General features: G+C 32.2%; 2 protein-coding genes across 5 annotated transcripts; one reads left to right on the top strand and one right to left on the bottom strand.

Moving 5' to 3' along the window:
- Positions 1-976: 976 nt before the first annotated feature.
- LOC143359055 (phosducin-like protein 3) lies at positions 977-5,132 on the bottom strand. Of its 3 annotated transcripts, XM_076796706.1 has the most exons (5): positions 5,032-5,132; positions 4,274-4,514; positions 3,831-4,009; positions 3,557-3,758; positions 977-3,456 (listed from the first exon to the last, which is right to left on the bottom strand). In XM_076796706.1, exons 3-5 carry the CDS (start codon positions 4,005-4,007, stop codon positions 3,188-3,190), a joined length of 648 nt encoding a protein of 215 aa, XP_076652821.1. In that variant the 5' UTR covers positions 4,008-4,009; positions 4,274-4,514; positions 5,032-5,132; the 3' UTR covers positions 977-3,187. The 3 variants fall into 3 exon arrangements, with proteins under 3 accessions (XP_076652821.1, XP_076652822.1, XP_076652823.1); XM_076796707.1 differs by lacking the exons at positions 4,274-4,514; positions 5,032-5,132 and adding an exon at positions 4,093-4,228; XM_076796708.1 differs by lacking the exons at positions 4,274-4,514; positions 5,032-5,132 and adding an exon at positions 4,102-4,223.
- Positions 5,133-6,124: 992 nt separating this feature from the next.
- LOC143359034 (uncharacterized) lies at positions 6,125-19,067 on the top strand. 2 transcript variants are annotated; one of them, XM_076796666.1, is made up of 11 exons: positions 6,125-6,775; positions 9,075-9,172; positions 10,013-10,159; positions 10,241-10,360; positions 10,558-10,708; positions 10,815-10,944; positions 11,043-11,196; positions 11,280-11,468; positions 11,546-11,665; positions 11,882-14,930; positions 16,688-19,067. In XM_076796666.1, exons 1-11 carry the CDS (start codon positions 6,475-6,477, stop codon positions 16,870-16,872), a joined length of 4,644 nt encoding a protein of 1,547 aa, XP_076652781.1. In that variant the 5' UTR covers positions 6,125-6,474; the 3' UTR covers positions 16,873-19,067. The 2 variants fall into 2 exon arrangements, with proteins under 2 accessions (XP_076652781.1, XP_076652780.1); XM_076796665.1 differs by having other exon boundaries at positions 11,882-15,180; positions 16,688-16,792.
- The last annotated feature ends 268 nt before the right edge of the window (positions 19,068-19,335 follow it).

Genomic DNA, 19,335 nt, shown 5'->3' with positions numbered 1-19,335 from the left:
TTAAAAATCAAGTTTTATTCTTTATTAAGTAAATCAAATGTTAGTAAGATCTATAAGGTGTGAGAATGTTACATAAATTATTGTTATGATCAATTTTGTTTTTTCTATTTTCGTATTACAAAATAAGCTTTTTGATTTTGTGTGACTTTTATGGGCATTGGCGTGGCACTCAACGTGTTAGTAATGAATATTTATTTTTGACTGAAGACTTTAACAAGAGACCCGTATACATATGTATAACTTTATATTATGTTCTTTATGTCCTTATTCTCCATTAAGATTGCTTTAAATCTGTATTCAGCACTGCTTTTATTTCCATTTATCAACATACGGTTGTAACTGTAGTTTCGAAACGCTGTTACTCACATTTTTTAAGCAACTTAACACCCGTTTTATTTTCTCGATCGTATGATCTTTCTCTGACACAGTGAAGATCGGTTATCATTCCGTTGAATATTATAACGGTGTCGTCCCCATCTGATAGCTAAGATGCTTGCAGTAACTTTAGCCTTTTTATCAGCATGACCTCCTCTTTCAGTTGGACACTGTATGCCTGGGTCATCTGATGTAATGGACCGCAGTTCTTTCAATGAGTGCTCGGTGGCTTCAAATATTGCAATAATTATATCAACTGTTACTATCGTCTGGTAAAACATTTATTAGACCAAAAAGCTGAAAAATAGTCGAATTTTCAAAGGCCAATTTTATCTAAGCCGATTTATGTAAGCGTTGCATTTTGAAGCCACTTGGTTTCGACTTCTTGTCTTATATGTTCTTCTACAGATGACCTGTATGAAGCTGTATACTAACCTTTCTTCTTGATCATGTATGACTCTAACAATGTAGGCTGTGTTTAAATCTTCCAAAGCCCGCAACAATAGTTCCTCTTAGGACTTTAGTATATTTGACGATCGTTAACTGATTTAATAAGTTCATTTATAACTCGTACACTGTGTTGTCAATCTTCTTTGCGCACGAGTTGACTAAAATTTTGGGTCAATTGTTTTTACTGCAGAATCCTGAAATACAAAAGTTCAAATGAATTTACAGGCTGTACTCTTGTCGACTGGCGAAAGAATCTGTTATTAACATTTTAATAAATTTTTGTAATTGTTTCCTAATGCAATCGCGGCTCCCCAAGACACCGTAACAATATATTTTCTTGACAAGACCGATTATTGCCTAAGTTTGTGTCATAAGTATCAAAGGAGAATGTATACTTGGAAGTTTACTTTATTATTTCGAACAATATGTCATTTCACGTAACTATTTTCCAAATGTAACATGTATCAACGTATTTATGCTAAAGCAAAGTTTTATATTTTGCGCATTTCTATTTAGAAGAATAATTCTCTAAAAACATACATGTACAAAGTGTAATTACTGATTTTTGTTTGATATTATAAACATTTACGAATTATTAAATTTGTATACAACCATTCTATTTGCTTACAATGTATTAACATCTCGATACAGTATGGTTTTATAAATGCTACCAATATTTTATTTCATATTCATTATACATATAATATGTAATTTCTATTTTTGAATACATTGTAAATATAGTTCTGAAGAGTTTCAAAGTATTACACATAATAAATTCATCATATTTAAATTCATAAACGGAAAAACTGCAGTTGTAAAATCAAAAGCTTATAATTAAATAATATTATTTCCTTTTTTCACATTTCTTTGACACCTTATCACACTTCTCCACGACTAATCGATACAGAAGTATCAAAACAAATTTCTTTATCAAGACCGATTTTAATTATGAAATTTAAGTAAAATCGAATCGCCTGTGTCATACTTTTGCGATGTTGCATTCCTAATAATAATTGTATTTAGAACATGCACTATCGTACTTTATGCGCATAAGTGTCTATATTTTTTATATTACTATTACTCCCTTGTAAAAAGAAAGCCTTTAAAATATTACACGATTATATTCACTAGTAGATCAGTATTAGTAATTTCATTGAGAACTTTTATGAAAACGAAGTATATGTTTCATAGCCAGGGGCATTACATGGTATTACACTGCTTCGTTTTCATTCTCTTTCTTATTTCGAGTAGCACATGCAGATAATACCGAGTGCATTAGTATAAATGCAATTCTTATTTCATCATGTATATATAACAACTGTTAATGTATGCAAAATTATCACTGTGATACATTGCATAATTATAATATTGAAAATTAGTTATTAACTATACATATATATAAATGTAAGAAACAGAATATTTTCCCACTAAATTTGAATTAACTTTAATCACGCTAAAAAGAGTTGTACATATCTGCAAGAAATTATGCATGTATACAGATATAGCATTTTTAGAGTAATCTCATTCAAATACATTCTCAATTATATTTCACTTAATCTTAAATTGAAAAACACAAAGATAATATTATTAATGTGAGATACATGTGTCATACGTAAAAAGATTAGTGTAAAATAAAGTGATTAAAAAAATGAATTACTGTTGCATAAGTGGTGTACTTTTAAAGTATAAGAAGAGATCGAATGGACGACATTGTTTTACTATAAGTGATAGTATGAAATTAAAAAATTGATTTTATATTGCAATTCTTATCAAGAATTGTATCAATTATATGTCATATTGGGTTGAAGTTTTGTGTGAAGAATATTTTAATTGGAATACAGTTATCTTTTTAGTTGGTCGTACACAAAACGTAAAAAAAATTATTACGGGAATGTCACTGTTAGTACAAGAATATATTTCTTATAAAATTAATTTTTTTCTATTTTTAGCATAATTATTTACAATTTTCACAAATTTCATTTGCTATAGTAATTGACGGTTATAAAATAAAAAGAGACTTATATATTTAGTATATATATACTAATTGCTTAATTCATTTTATTTCATTGCATTCATATAATTGTTGGAAAGCTTTAAATAATAAAATTTCTTACAATAAAATATTTTGAAACATACAAAAGAATACTTATATCGACAAATGTCGATACCATACCGCAAATGTTTTATATTTACTGAAGTACAAATTATATGTAATAATTGTGAATTTTTATTAATCAAAATAGTTACATAAGTAAAAATGTGTAGTATAAATAAACTTATAATCTATAATGAACATAAGAAATTGAAGAAGATAGAAATAATATGTATTAAAAAGAACTGTTTTCATTTATTAAAAATAATTTCACTCGATATCGGAATCATCTGAATTCGCAGTATTAGATCCTCTAATCGTCTTAGGCTTTACAACTTGCGATAACCATGGTTTTTTGCCATTTTCTGAAGAGTAGTTTTCTTCGTATTTTATTACACCAGAAAGTGCAATTCTTTTCTCCAATGTTTCTGTTGAGAAGTCATCGCAATTTCCTAGTTCAGTAAATCCCACAATATAATCTTTAGTTTTGTTATTTACAATAAGGGAAATTGTAGGAATGATTCTGATTTTCAAGCGTTCTGAAAATAGAAAAATTAATCTTACTACTGAAATATTTTGTAAGCAGTGACTAGCTAATTAAAATAACCTTTCGTGGTTTGTGAATAATTTAGGAATTACCAGTTAGAAATGGACACCGCTCTACATTTAGTTTACAAAATCTTGCTTCTACATGATTTTTTGCAAGAATTTTGAGATGGTGATCCACTATCTTGCATCTGGGTGAATCGTCCTTATAAAACAAACAAACTATGTTTTCAGACTTCTTCGATACCTCGAAAAATTCCTTCTCATCATGTACCTCCATATACTCTCCATGACCCTAAAGTAACACATAAAATATATATGTGAATCATATACAATGAATTATATACTGCTGAGCAAGATGTATTACCAGTGACAACCAATTTTGCTTTTGTTGCTGAAGTAATTTTAACTTCTTTAATCGAGCCTCACGCAACTTCTCAAAGTCATTAATATCTAAATTGTCTAATTTCTGTATCTCATCGTCTAATTGTTTTTCGATGCACTTTGTCACTTCTCTCACTTTTTGTTCTAAAACAGCTTCCATCTCTAAAAATAAAATTTGAACAGGTTATAAATGATATTGTTAATATCGTGAATTTAACATTATTGTTGTTGCAAACTTTACGTACAATTCTTACATTTAGTACGAGACACAACGTGACAAGAAAATTCTTAGTTAGATGAAACAAATTAATTCATTCACAAGTAAATAAATAAACATCTTATAAAATACACATAAATTGTTATTCGATTTCTAGTATTGTACATAAATTTTCCAGAATTAATTTACTAAAAAGGAGTAATTCTTACTGATTCGTTCTTCGCGTGACCGTATAAGGAAATCAACGTTTCTGTCAAATTTTCGGCCGGTCAGACAGAGAAAAAGATATCTCTACCATTTATGTAATCAAAAGTATGTCTTTCTTCCTCGTATAGTCCGTATAATTTCAATCGGGATCACGAATTTCAAAATTATTATTTTCTCGAACTTCTTCTATGTTAAGAAATTTGTAGCAGTAAGAAATTTTAAGCAGTCAGAGCACGAGTTTTACTGAAACATAGGCGCATAATGGATATATATATTTAATGACGTAAAGGTAAGTTCACTGAAAAATAACATAAGACGTAAGTAAGCAAATGACATACACAATAACCTATATACATTTAATGTACCGTAAAATTTTTATCTCGATCTTTGCTAATATATTACAAATGTTTTCTTAAATATTGAATAACAAAGTAGTTTTTATATTTTTTTGATATATGTATTGATAGATGTACATAGTAATTGGAAAAATTATAGACTATTGAATTTGTGCATGTAGTTTATTATTTTCGTTATTTTGACGTTTGTGTTCATATAATTTTGATCTAATTTAATAATTATTTGAAAGGGTGTTAAATTATAGTTATACGGGGTGTTTGACATCAGGTGGGAGAAAATTTAAGGCATGATCCTTTATAACAGTGTATAAACGAAAATCAGAAATAGAAATATTCAACTTTCAGCTTTGTGTTTTATTATTAAAAATTGAAGATCTCGACAGAGAGCATATATCTCGATTTACTGTGACATATCGATGATTGTGACATACTGTATGAGAAAAAGCGAGATAAAAGATGGCTCACGCGATGTTATTGGTGAGCTTTAATTATTAACAACTTCGAGACAAGGCCGAAACTGCAATCTGTTTACTTTTGATTTTCGTGTTACAGATATATTGTTATGAAGGAATCATTTGTTATACATTCCATTGAGAAATAGAAAGGCGTAAAGGCGTTGCATTTTAGTTTGTACAAAAATATATATTTCATTTATATATACATGTATACGCAATATATTCTAGTATAAAATTACCAAATAGCATTCTGTTCAACAACCAGTTGAACCAAATTCGAGGTACGATTCTCTATGAAATTATAAGATGATAATCAATAACTAAATTATTGAATTATTGTAAAATTATTGCACATGTGCAATCGTTCTATGGCGCAACATACGTGTGTGTACACTATCGACACTTTTGTTAAAAAAGCCATCCTCATAAATCATGAATCAATGAGTGAAGTTCAACTGTTAACAGGTTTGAATTTAAGATGACGTAAATACATGAATTGAACAGAGAACCTTTTGTTCTTACATTGCAGATATGCGGATTGCCTACCACCAGGCGTGCATTTTGCAAAAACTTATTGCAAAACATTTCATTACAGTACTATATACAGAACTTTTACGAAGACAAAACTTCTATCGTAACTTTTGACGTGTCAGAAAGTATTCTGAACAGTCTCTGATATTTTCAATAATAATGGGTTGATATGCTCCAACTGCATTTCCTAATCCCCACCATTTTAAGAACTACTCGACAATTGGCCGACATTTTGACAGTAACGATTAGTTAGCCAATGAGAACGAACACAGATTTTTGTGGCTTCATAGCTGCAACTCGTATCTCCAGAGTTGATTGTTGTTAAATTGTACAGATATATATATATATATATATTTATCTTGGTAATTGATCGTCCACAAACACCCTATTCTTCTTGTTATAGTTTATTCAACAATAACAATAATTTCAACGCTTATAAGATATAAATAATTATCGATTGATCTAGTCGTATCTCCTTCGATTAGTAAACTTAAAACGTCATCGGTAATGCACGTAGATAAAAGAACGCATATTTTTGCATAAAATGATTTTTCGATTAGCAAAGAATTTGATCGGTGCATAAAATCGCATTCTGCAGGAATAGGATTAAATTTTCTAATCCCGTGGAGAGGGCTTTATGATTCTAGTTACGGTTCAGTTTCACACAGTTGTCGACTTGTTACACAGTAATAAAGATGGCGGATGTAATGCACGGGTAGCTGACGTTTGCTTCGATACGCGTGTTAAACGATTTTTCCGAACAGTCCAATTGACATATTGCCGTGGGGTATATATGCGTGCGTGTTGTGCCTAGTGCGGTGTAAATTTTCACTGGCAAAATGTGTTAGAAATCCAGTTAATATGAGCGAAGGAGCGGATTCATTGACGTCGATCTGCGAGAATTCGCTTACGACCTTGAAAGTTGATCCTGAGGAGGTTGATCCTGAGAAACTCCCTCCAAGGATAATATCGCACAATACTAGGAGGCCACGGTTCGGCGTAAGCAATACTCCGCTTTCCCCCTATATATTAATCGATGGGAGAAAATTACGGAGCTCGTTGGCTTTCACCAAGAAACGACCTCCGCGACGAGTGAGTTTTCCTGAGAATGACAATCTTTTGGTTACGGGGTGCCTGGAGCCTGCCAATCCTTGGAAGCTCGGTAAGAACGATACCCTCGACTCCTACACGATTTTCATGGTCATGCCTCGATAGCAATTGCGTTTTATCAATTTTACTTTTCCTTTTCATAATCGTAGTAACATGGAGCTCGTTCGGTAGAGACCTGTAGAGCTTGTCATCGGCAACAATGAATAATCGTTCAGTAATAGACCGACTTACGCTCATAAATATTTGAAAGTCTCTTAGAATTTCTATCGTTCGAAGTTAGTCGAATATACGAGGAAACTTGTAACTTAGGCGTTTAGTGAAACTGCAAATCTACAGTTAAGTGTATTAAAGGAACGGAAGATATATTCTTGTTCGAAAATATTGCAGTGTTACAAATTATAAATTTTGTTTGCGACCCGGTAAACGAATATCTGTAGATAGATTTTGGATAGTGTTTAAAAAGAAGAAAGATTCTAAATGTTCTAGGAAATGCTTGCATTCAACTAATTTCCTTTTTAATAGTCTTGAGTTTGAATTGTATAAGAATTTATTGTACAAAGTTGCATTTAATTTCACATAATGTATCGACGAGAGACTTCTATCTCGTTATGTACAGGGTGTCCAAAAAGAAAGGGGTGATTTTTAAGATGGTTCTAAGCACTTTTTTCCTTTGCCAATTCGCGCGGAAACGCTTTGTTTTCGAGTTATTAACGAAAAATACGGACCAATCAGAGCGCGGCTACAGCGGATAGGTTCTGGCTCGGCCAATGGCTACGCCACGCTCAGCGGGACCTGTCGCCGAGCGGGAATTCGTTCTCCGTAGCCGTATTCTGATTGGTCCGTGTTTTTCGTTAATAACTCGAAAACAAAGCGTTTCCGCGCGAATTGGCAAAGGGAAGAGGTGTTTCGAATTACCTCAGGAATCACCCTGTTCTTTTTCCTACACTCTTTCTGGGACACCCTACGGGGTATTTTATTTAATTGTATATTTTAGTTCGAAATAGTATCAATTTCAACTCGTGAGACTTTTGCAATTGTAAATGTTTTTATACGGCTAAAGTGTATTGCAGTGTAATTGCATTTTAATGTGAACATAAATTTACTTTTATTTATATATGTGTATATATATATTTGTTAATCTTATACAATATTTCGGTTCAATATTCTCTATCGCATAGTTTGTTACATCATACATTCACACGTTTGAAAGATGTATTTCTTTGTTTCATAGTTTTCAGTTGCATTTCTATAGAGTAGTAGGATATTTGAAGAAATAAAAGAATTGATCCATTTTATTGGAACAATCTGTATAAATTAATGCAATAACTTCTTTAAATATTACTTGAACATTGTTTTAAAGAAGTTATTAGTATACGAAAATGTAATGTAATGTGTCAGTATAATTCTTATAATTATTTACTTGCATAGTAATAGGGACTAAGCAATTAGGTTTTTTATAGGTCATGTCAAGTGAAGAACATCTAAGATTTCACAACGCGAACCATGTACTAATTATAACTTTGATGCAATATTAAACTATGCGCAATGTATAATTAACTTGTAAGTTACTCTTAAAGTACAATACTCTTTACGAAGCAGATTTTTGTTATCAAGAGTACTGTTAATTTTATTATTGTTTCATTGTTAGACACAGTCGAATCGAAAGTGTTTATGTAAAAATTTGCATCTGAAATCTGAGTTAACAAAAAACAGATTAATGTCTAAATGAGATTGAATAAAAACATTTTATCATGCACATGTTATGTGTTGTTACATTATTATATTAATACGTTCTCTGTGGAAAATATGAAAAAATAAAACAAAAGAAAATGTAGAGCTTTTGAAGTTGTAGTAAACTTAATTGTAAAACTGAGCCGAGTATATTTAATTTCGAAAATGTGATTTATATTTACGTTAAAATGAAATGCAAGTAAATATTTGGTTAGATTCTTAAAAGAAAGATGCTGAGTTGATTTTGTCTTGATCCTTTCCTTCCAGGGTCAAATTTATCAACTTGCTTAGTTGTGATAGTGAGGTGAACATTCATGGAAATATAGACACTAGTTAATGATCAAGTCCTTGCTACAAATGAAAAACTTGGTGAGTCACCAATGAATACCGCAGCGAACGTGTTAAGAAATATTACGTTTACGAAAGAAAAATATCGATTAATGTACAAAATTCAGTTTCTAAACTGTATTGCTAGCAGTACATATTTAGTATTGAGTAGGTTTAAATGTATTGATATTCTACAGTTCTATAAAAACATCTTCCATCAATCATTTAATTCTTAATAATGTTAATCATAGACTTCATAACGTTCTAACAATCTATCAATTAATTGTTCACAGCTGAAAATGTGAACCGTGATGATTTAATCTCAGCATACAAGGAATCCTGTATAAAACATAACACCAATCCTCTGGAAACTGTTATAAGCCAACTCCAGGTAAAAATTCTTTCTTCTTTTAATCATTGTATTCTGTACAAATAATTTAAGACAAAAAAATATTATAGTTTCGGGAAAATATTCTCGATTGATTAGCTAATTATTCAGTTTTACACGGAAAACTGAGATTTCTACATGTGCATGAAAAAGCTTTCGTTGTAAGAAATTCAAATGGGATGCATGTAAATTGCTAATCAACCGGGATTATGTTTAAAAATAGTTTAAAGTTCAAGACTATAGAGGTACCGAAAAAAAGGAATAAGAAAATGTTTTCAAAGGAATATCACAGTGTGTTTGAAGCACACACAAATGAAAAGCAATTATTAGATTTGTGTATTATTATTTATTGCAGCTATAAAGGGATATTTATGATATTTACTGTTTGCGGTGTACCAGATTCTTATTGTCTTATTATTTAAAGTCGTGAACTTTAAATCTATTGATTTCGAACGAATTTGAATTAATTAGTATTATTATTTAACATATAATTGTGACTATATCTGTTAAATTTATTGTTGAATTAGACGAAGATCTGACTACGACTTTGATGCATTCTTCAACTAATTGTCTGTTTGTTAATATAAGCAAATGTTTGTTACTTTATTCTGAATAAAGTCATTAGCAAAGTTAATCATTTATCGTTTCATTTCATTGGATGTCTCGCTACTGTGTCATTCGACACACGAGCGACACATTAAGTTGCGAAAATGTGGGACGGATGAAGGTTAAAGTGTGTAGTGAAGTTGCGGAATGTACATAATGTGGAGGCTTTTGAGAAGTGTAATTGCATTTGATTACACACGCATTGGAATCGATATTAAATAACAATTTTCGATACAGACTTTAGATACATCCCAAAAACATTGTGAAGAACTTACATTAAGAGGACAAACATTAGATCCAAATGACTGTGAAGCATTGGAAGAAATTCTTAAGAGAATTCAATTTCACAAAGTTGATTTAGAAGCAACATCTTTAAACGATGAGGTACTGTGCTAAGCTACAATTTGCTTTGGAAATGTACTCCTTTGAATTTTGATTAATGTTTTGCTCTGTCTTTGATTACAGAGTTCTGTGATATTATTTGATATGTTAGAGTATTATGAGTCTGCAAAACAGTTGAATATTTCATCTAATCAAGGCATTGGAGAATATGGATGGCATGCATGCGCTAGTATGATAAGAAAGGTACACACAACATATTCCTCTGTAAATAAGACAATTTTTTTTAGGCTATTATTATTGTTGTTAAAGACATAGTAATATGCATGTAGGATAGTAGCAAAACCATTAGAAATTAACTCGAATGTGCATATTAAAATTTCTTTCTCCTTCTTTTCTTTTTACTATTGAATACATAATTAATACCGCTATTATTTGTCTAGACCCAATGTTTAGAACATCTTGAAGCTAAGGATGTAATACTTGATGAACAATACACGAGTATCTTGAGTCGTGCATTGCGATTAATCTGCCATCTACATGTGCTAAAATTAGAAAATTGTGGACTTTCAGGAAGATGTATCGTCACCCTAGGTATTTATTATGTGATATAGTTTGATCATTTTTATTATGGAATCGCTTTAAAAACTTAGTATCTTCAGAGAAGTAATAATTTTTAAAAGTGTGCTACTTCTACCAGTTTCAGCACTGAAAATGAACACTGGAATAAGGGAATTATATTTAGCTGACAATGGACTTAATTTGTACGATGCAATACAACTTGGTTCTCTTCTTAGGATAAATAATCATATACAACTACTTGATATTAGGTACGTATTGTTTCGAAACGTACGGCGTGCAAAACCTGTACATAGCTGAGGGAAAAAGGATTTAACATTTTATAATATAAATTGCATTTTTCTTTCAGCAATAATAACATCCAAGACGAAGGCGTGCGTGATATTCTAGAAGGACTTATTAATCAAATACACGAAGATAAGAGCGGTAAAGGCTTAAGCATTTTAGTGTTATGGAACAATCAACTCACAAAAAATTCGTCTCCCTATTTTTCACGGATTATAGTACGTAATTCTACGCGTTTTTATGGCACGGTTACAGTTAGGTTGTGTGTTCATGTATATTACGTTCGTCTTTATGCGTATAGGCATTGTCTAAAACATTAGAAACATTAAACATCGGGAAAAACATGTTGACCGATGAGTTGATATTTACTGTAAAAGACGCATTGAAAAAGAGCCGTACATTATTACAATTGGGAATACAGTCGACTGAGCTCACGTGCGATGGCGTTACTGCATTGTCAGAGATTATTGAAACAAACCAGGTTTTGCAAGTAAATATTAACAGCTTCGTGATACTTCATAATAAAATCAACGGCTATTTCACGTTAAATCTGTTTTCTTATTTTAGAGGATAGATTTACGAAACAATGATGTACGACTGACTGGATTAACAGCCCTGAATGCTGCTATGAAAACGAATAGAAGCATCACTAAAATAGATTTGGATGACAAACTCAGAACAAAAGTAGTAAGTAAACAAGAAAGTCTACAAGTCTACCGTCGCACAGTAGTCTGGAAACCCAATTTTCGTTTGAAAGAAAATAGATATCGAAGAGTTTTGAATGTTGATAGATTCCATGAAATTTCGAATTCCGGCCACTTTTTATGGGTTTCCAGGTGACTGTGCCTGGCATAGAGGAATACCTTTCGTTACATAACGTTGCCTGTTTTCTGTTAATAACAGGATGACCCAGACCAGACCTTATACACGCAGCTATTAACTGAGATTCAAGTCTGTTGTTCGGCAAACGAGCAGAATCGTATCGTAGAAGAAAACAACGAAGGTTCTGAAAATTCACGTCATAGCATCCTCTGTAGTACAAACTCTCGTAAAATCTCGCTTACTTGTCAAACACTTCCATGTTCTTTATCAACCGTGATTTCGATACGGAATAACGCACCAGGGCAAACGATGCTCGAACCGAAACGTATAAATGGAGGTCGTCTACGTTCCCCAGCCCTTAGTCCAGCCTCATCACCTATAGCGAGCCCGATACCAAGTCCTTCACGAAGTCGATTTGTGGTGTCCCGAGTGCCAGAAACATCATTATGTTCGACAGATTCCTCAGCATCTTCGTCACCAGTTACTCTCTCCCTTGAATCATCTACCTATCTCGCATCTTCCGCAAGTGGGCCATCTAGATTTCGTGTCTCTGTTGTTGAATCAGCAAATACCATTCTGCATAAACCTATCAATGTCGGCCCGTCGAAGGCTGACATTACGTTCAATCTAAAGTTTAAAGTCAATAGCGCGGAGTCGACTGATTCGGATGACTCCGTCGACGTGTTCGGATCCAAATTAGAAACGAGTAACGCTGCTCGGGTTGATGACAATTTCCGTGGCGCGTCAGGCAACGTGTCTCGTTTAATTTCGAATAACAAGGTAGAAGAAGAAAGATCTACGCCGCCGTCAACGAACGAGTCGGCTCGGTCGAAGGATGATCGAGAACTTGCCGAAGCTGTCGTCGAGATTCGAGTAGATGACAGCGCGGCTCCCACCGCTTTGGAAGACCAGGAACATCATGTACAGAATAACGAAACAAATATTCGAAATTGGCGGGTGGAAAGCGCAGCGACAACAATGAACAACACGGAAGTGCCGGATGATTTGAGAGAGACAAAGACATCTGCAATTGTAAATAAGGATGACAAAGATTCTACTGTTACAGCGAACAATAAACGAATGCTTGTTGACAAACAACCAGACACGAGCAGAAAACTAGCGACTACCGTTCAAAGCGAGAGAACAGAAGCGCAAACAAGGCAGCAGAAATCATGCATCCAGAAGCATACACCGAACTTGGAAAAGTTGCTCGCGCTCTTTCAAAATCCTAGCTGTCTTTTCTCTGGTAGCCAACTGAAGTTTAAAAGTACATTTCAAGATACCGCGAACAGTCTCGCGGCGGCTGAGAGCAAGTTACATTGTTACTTAAAGGAGGACAAAGACAGAAGCCGGAAAACCGAGGAGGCCGGAAGTCAACAGAGAACAGAAGACTCTTCGGCGTCGTCGAAAAGTAAACCGACAAAATCATTTAATATTTCACAGATGTTAAGCTTGAAAAGCTTCGCGAATATGTTCCCGTCGTTCAAGTTCGAAGATAATTTAAATATTTCCGAGCAGAGTGGCAAGTCTTACTCGGAACCAGTTACCGAGGTGAATCTTTTACTGAAACCGGAACGCGGGAATACCGACCATAACGATGACAATAAACAAATCAAGGTTCACATAGAAGGGCAGAAGATGAATCTTTACGCTGTGGATAATCAGTTGCTACCGAAAACTATACAATCAAAATACTACGTTGATCTTGTGAACGAAAGTTTTCTATTGCCCAGAAATTTTATTATTTCGAATATAGCAGTGGATAACTGTTTAAGGACTGCACATAATAGTTTCTTGAAACGTATTTCCGAGAATAGAAAGATGATCGTACCTTTGTCGAAATTTGTAGATAGTTACGAATATCCGGTTCTAGAAGCGACGATGAACGATGTGAAAATCGAAGACATAGAGGAAGTACTGAGCAAGGTAGATTCCATACTGATAAAAGAAACGTGTGATAAAACTTTAACGGACAGTATTAACTTTACTAGTGATAGTAATTCCTTGTCTTGTAATATAATGTATGATATGAAGAATGTAAATGATACGTATACTGTAAATACGCCTGAGAAAGTGCACAATTTAGTTCTATTAAACTTATGTCCGAAACACGACGATAGAGATCATTTTGTTTTCGACGTAGACAATAAGCGAAGTAATCCGGCGTGTTTCACATGTACAGAGAACCGCTTTTGTAATATATGTAATAAACCACTTGCATATCACAATGCGTTCAAGGTAAATATAGGAACAAATTGTCTACGCAATGAAGTTACCAAAATGCATAGTATTGATACCAATTGTCGTAAGGTGGCTTGTACAAATGTTCAGAATATGCCAAGCGAGCAAGCAGAGGGAAGTGATATTCGTCGTGTAAATAATAGTACGGATCGACGATGCGTCTCGTTAAGTGAAAAATCAAAAGCAAGAGTAACGAAGAAGAAGAAAAAGAGTTTTATGTACGATGATATTAATCTTGATTTTAGCGATGTTAGTACAGATTTAAGCACCGGTCACGAAGAGTACGTTACGAATACACCGAGAATACAGGAGATAACCGAATCGTTTAATATAGCGGACAACAAATACTTGGAGTTGAGTGACGTGAACGAGATGAAAGATAGATATCTTTTTATGGAAAACGCCATGGGCAATGCGCTTGGACAAACAGGCATCACGCCTGGATTCAGAACGTGTTCTTCTTGTACAGCAGACTTTAACAAGTCCATTCCCAAAGATCTTATATTTTACATAGCTGATGTTTCTTCTCTCGATAGGAGCTCCGTGGAGAAACTCTCATCGGACATTATTCCCCGTGTGAGTTCGAACGACGCTGTCACGTTAAAGAACTCGTTTTGTGCTTTACCTCAATGTAAGAATTCAAGCATGAATCTCGTCACCGAGGAGACAGAGAATATTTGTAATACCAATGAAGCTTCCAAAAGCGAGGATAATGATTTTTCTATACGCCGTAACACGCAGGACAACGCGCATTTTCATAGGAAACAAAAATTCCAAGAAAACGATGAGTCCGGAATGAAGTCTGAATGTTCCTCGATACGTACAAAAGTTAACTCCGTAGTCCATTCGAAAGAAGATGTATGCCTGTCGAAAGAGGATAGCGGTATAGGTGAGAATACTTTAGAGAATACATATATGTTCACTAAATTTGGATCGAACATTGCTCAACGTGTAAAATTTACAAGTCCAAATGCGATTAGTGATATGACTCAGAAATACCTTAATACGATTAAGTGTGCGGTTACCACAACCATGTGTTCAAAGGCAACAGTGAACACAAGGAGTAATATCAGAGTCGATATGATTTCTGATGAGTGTACTAATGTTGCCGACTCCTCATCGGTAATTCATGCGACAAGGTGAGTAAAGCACATTATGAGGATTGACGAAAGTCTACAATTTTTATATGATTCTAAATATTTGAGAAATTTTTGTGCTTCGCTGTACGAGTATGTGATTCAGTTATTTCGAACATTTCATTCAGGCATCGAGAAGTAACGCTGAAAATCTGAAAAAAGAAAGAAAAAATAGTATGAAACCTTTGGTAAAAATTTTATAAAGAGAATCGATAGTACATTGTATTATGTCTGCACACTTTTATACATATGTGAGAAATAAACACTACAAATTCTTTATATTGAAATTTACTTCTATCTGAAAAAATTCATTTAATTTTAGGAAAATTAAACTATTACTACTCTATCTTACTTATCATAAGATTTATGGTCATACAATTTCATTCACTTTCTCGTTAAGATAACAAAAAATTGTCATACACAAAAAGAAGTAATTTGACATTACTTGTAAATATGTAATATCTTATTATGTGAAGATTATTCTGTTTGTAAAACTGTTGATACTATTGTAAAACACTGTTTCATACCACTCGATATCTCTTTCATTGCTATACATGATAAACTAAGAATGGTTGACAATTGAATTATAAATAAAATGTGTAAATTCATCCATATACGATCATATGGCTTTACGGTGTGTAATACAACATAATGGTTTGTAAAAATAACTTGCAACGATTTAATGAAAAATATAATTATATATTGTAATAAATCAAAATTCGTGTAAATAATTTCTATCAAATTCGAATTGTATTTGTAAAACAATATTTCTATCTATGCTGATTTCAACACTATCTTATGTCTCGCTTGCAAATATTATAATAACTTTTGTTTAACTAATGAAGAAATCATATTAATTCTCCTCTAAAAAATACCTTAGTTTTTCATCATACTTATATAGATTCCTTTGCTAATACGAATGATAACTCTCTTTGCCTAAGTAATATTACATTTCTTTAACGTTTAACATATCGAAATAATATATTTCTTAGATAGAGATTCAGTATGATTTTAGTTAGAAAAAATGTCCAAATATTTGGATTATATACTTTTCTTTTTTCAATTTTGTACAAATAAGTTTTGGTACTGGTACAGCAAAGTAATACATTTTTAATTGCATTAAAAAAATCATGTTACTTCATTTGTTTCATACATAATCATTTTCTGTTGTGGAATTTTATTTGAAATATTTCATACAATCTCGCTTATATTGGTAATTTGAAAGTGATCTTTCCATCATGCATTGAATATTCACATTTGCCTCCCTTTTTGTAATCGAAACGAAGAAGCTCTGTCCGGCTTACTATAATAGCGTTGAATAAAGTATTCACTCGAGTGACAATTCTCACAGTATTTCATTATCACACGCTATGTACGGTGGCATTTCTTTTTTACTTTACTGTACTAAAACACTAACGATTAGTACCAATACGAATCCAATGTATGCTTCATTAAAATATTAAAAGTTTATTCGGTCATGCAATAAAAAGTATTGGTATGGTTTTTATAGCACAAAGTAAGACAGGAAATGTGGATGAGGACGAAGATGAGGAAATGGAAGATGTGGGACTAGACGCCGAAGAAAATGACACTTTATATGATTTAGATGATGAAATTGATGAAATTGATGAACTTCAAAAACTGACAATGGATCTTGAACCACAATACCAACGGTATGCTAAATGGCGAATTTAAAGAAACGTGCTGTTAGGTTGTCGTTAACACTAGACTTGACAGACCAGTAAAAATGACTGATGTCAGATGTTTTATTTTGCAATTATTAAAATTATAGAGAAGCTTTTATGGGAAATGATTGAGCAAATTTATTCGCTCAGACATACACCGTAATATAAAAATTACGCGAAAAATAAATAAATGCAGTCTTATTATTTTTATAAAGCAATACAAACCAGTCGCTTTTAATGCTCGGTAGTTCTAGTGTTAATGCTGGGTAGTAGTTATCTAAAATAGAAAAACAATTCGGGGAGCAGAAAACTGTTCCACACGAGTTGTTGCTTATTGTTAGCGAAGGAAAAGCGTATGAATGAGTCTTCACGATCTTCTTTGTGCAGAAGAATGGGCTATTTAATATCATTACTACAAATATCTTTGTTGTTTCTGCGAACAAAAAGATGTGCAAAAGAAGTTATTTAGTTCGATGGAAACAATATATTTCTAGTTGAAGTTGAATTTTTTTAAACACATAGTTTCCAAAATTTCAATCGATATTTTTCTAACTACTGATGGGAATCAAATTCAATTATATATATATGCCTTTTACGATTTTATTAAAAAAGAGGGTAAAAAATTGCGAAACGATTTTGCTAAAAAAATGTTGTAATTTACAACTTGTAAATGAGTTATATTTGATGACTACAATTGGCGAAGAGGCAGGTGAAAGAGATATATAACACGTAATCTAATATTATCTACGTCTATTAGCGAAAATTTTAGTAGATAATTGATTCTAGTCTGAGAACCTATTGATCTATCATAAACCGTACTGTGCATTCAAAATGTAGATACCACACCAAAAAGACGACGCGAATTGGATGGTTTATGATATACTATAAGATGCAATTTGAAAGAATTGGTCGAAATAATAATAATTTAAATGTGTGTTAATTGATAAATTTAGCGTTCGAGATGAATTGGAAGCAATGCGAAATACGCGCAATTTAGAAATGAATTACCATGTGAATATATACATGTCTATACGCATAGTTGAGTATATAAGTTAATATATACACACATCACAGAAAAAGTGTCGTTTTTTAAAAGAAAAAGAAATTCGAGTCTATTTATCAGTCAGTAATGAAAATGATATTAAAACTGTTGTGTTTAACATCAGATTGTTATTTATTAATTGCGAACAATTTTAACATTGACATAATATATTTTTATTACATGTACATGATACACAGCAAAGGAGTGTTTGACTTAATTGTAAGTGAATATCTTTAGACTTGAGTCTTTCCTACTCGAAGATATGTATACTTGTTATATTATGCATTCATAAAGTTTCTTTAATTAACTATGAATGTCATGTTACATAGAATATAAAAGAATCATTGTTAAGAGTACAAGAATGACATTGAAATGATTGGAATGAGATTTTATCTGAATTTATATTTTTTATATATTCTCTTGTGAAGTTGTAATAGCTAATGTAATTTCCTTTAACATAAATATTCATTAAATGTAAACGTCAGAAGGAAACAGTAGCGATTGGTAGTCATAAAGTATGTTGTTTGTGTTCAGATTGTGTTTCGTAACACGGTCGTAGTTTTAAAGCTAAGTGTTGTAGCTAATACGGAATTGCAAAGTATTATTTTATAATAAAAATAATTGTGTAGATGTAAAAGTAGTTTTGAAAATCCATAACTCTCGGGTTCTATCTCTTGTTGTATAAATATCTGTGAACGTTTCGGGAGATAGAACAATTGAAAAAAAAAAAATGTTCAAAAGACAGTTGTACGCGACTGTATATGTATTTTCTTGAAAAATTGTAAAGTTCTTTAAGAATTTGTAAATTTTAACCGTTTATCTTTCATTTACGAGACACCATAAAATTGGCTGCTATAATTACTTTGTACATATATACAGACACACTTGTATACGTGCGCGCGCGCTACTTATAGATTAAGTTTACAAATATAACTACACACGACTTATGTGAAGGTACATTTTGAAACTATAATTCTGTACAATTTGTATATTGAAAAGGAATTGAATTTATTAAGAGTTTTATCAAGTCAAGGGAATAAAAAGAATAAAGATGGTTTATTGATACATTGTACTTCATTCATACATGTTAATCATATTAATTAATATATGTCAAATTATACATATTATATGTGTACATATTAAATATATTTCTATTTAAAAGAGTCATGGTCTTTTAATTTTCGAACAGATTGTACATATGTATATATATATTAATACTGCATACATATTTTGTCCTTGTGTTACTCTATTTTTTGTTCAATATAGTTCACTTTTTCATATTTTTAAATTTGTATTATGTCGATGATTGTACGTACACTTCTTTTTTTTAAACCTTACGGAAAAAGTCAGTGCACCTTTTATATGGAGCTTTTTATTTTATTCGTTTTTGTTTGCCTTCTACAATATTATTTATATTTATTATACGTGTTT

The sequence above is a fragment of the Halictus rubicundus genome, chromosome 11 (assembly GCF_050948215.1).
Source record: "Halictus rubicundus isolate RS-2024b chromosome 11, iyHalRubi1_principal, whole genome shotgun sequence".
Lineage (NCBI taxonomy): Eukaryota > Metazoa > Arthropoda > Insecta > Hymenoptera > Halictidae > Halictus > Halictus rubicundus.
Note: the sequence above shows the minus strand (reverse complement) of the source record. Positions and strands in the feature narration are given on the sequence as shown.

What these genes read in the sequence shown, in the direction of transcription:
- LOC143359055 (XM_076796706.1), bottom strand. Translation starts at nt 4,007, where the DNA reads ATGGAAGCTGTTTTAGAACAAAAAGTGAGAGAAGTGACAAAGTGCATC. An exon ending in AGCAAAATTGGTTGTCACTG is followed by an intron (nt 3,759 to 3,830) that starts GTAATACATCTT and finishes GTGTTACTTTAG; the next exon opens with GGTCATGGAGAGTATATGGA. An exon ending in GCGGTGTCCATTTCTAACTG is followed by an intron (nt 3,457 to 3,556) that starts GTAATTCCTAAA and finishes TTCTATTTTCAG; the next exon opens with AACGCTTGAAAATCAGAATC.
- LOC143359034 (XM_076796665.1), top strand. Translation starts at nt 6,475, where the DNA reads ATGAGCGAAGGAGCGGATTCATTGACGTCGATCTGCGAGAATTCGCTT. An exon ending in CTGTTATAAGCCAACTCCAG is followed by an intron (nt 9,173 to 10,012) that starts GTAAAAATTCTT and finishes TTTTCGATACAG; the next exon opens with ACTTTAGATACATCCCAAAA. An exon ending in GCGCTAGTATGATAAGAAAG is followed by an intron (nt 10,361 to 10,557) that starts GTACACACAACA and finishes TTATTTGTCTAG; the next exon opens with ACCCAATGTTTAGAACATCT.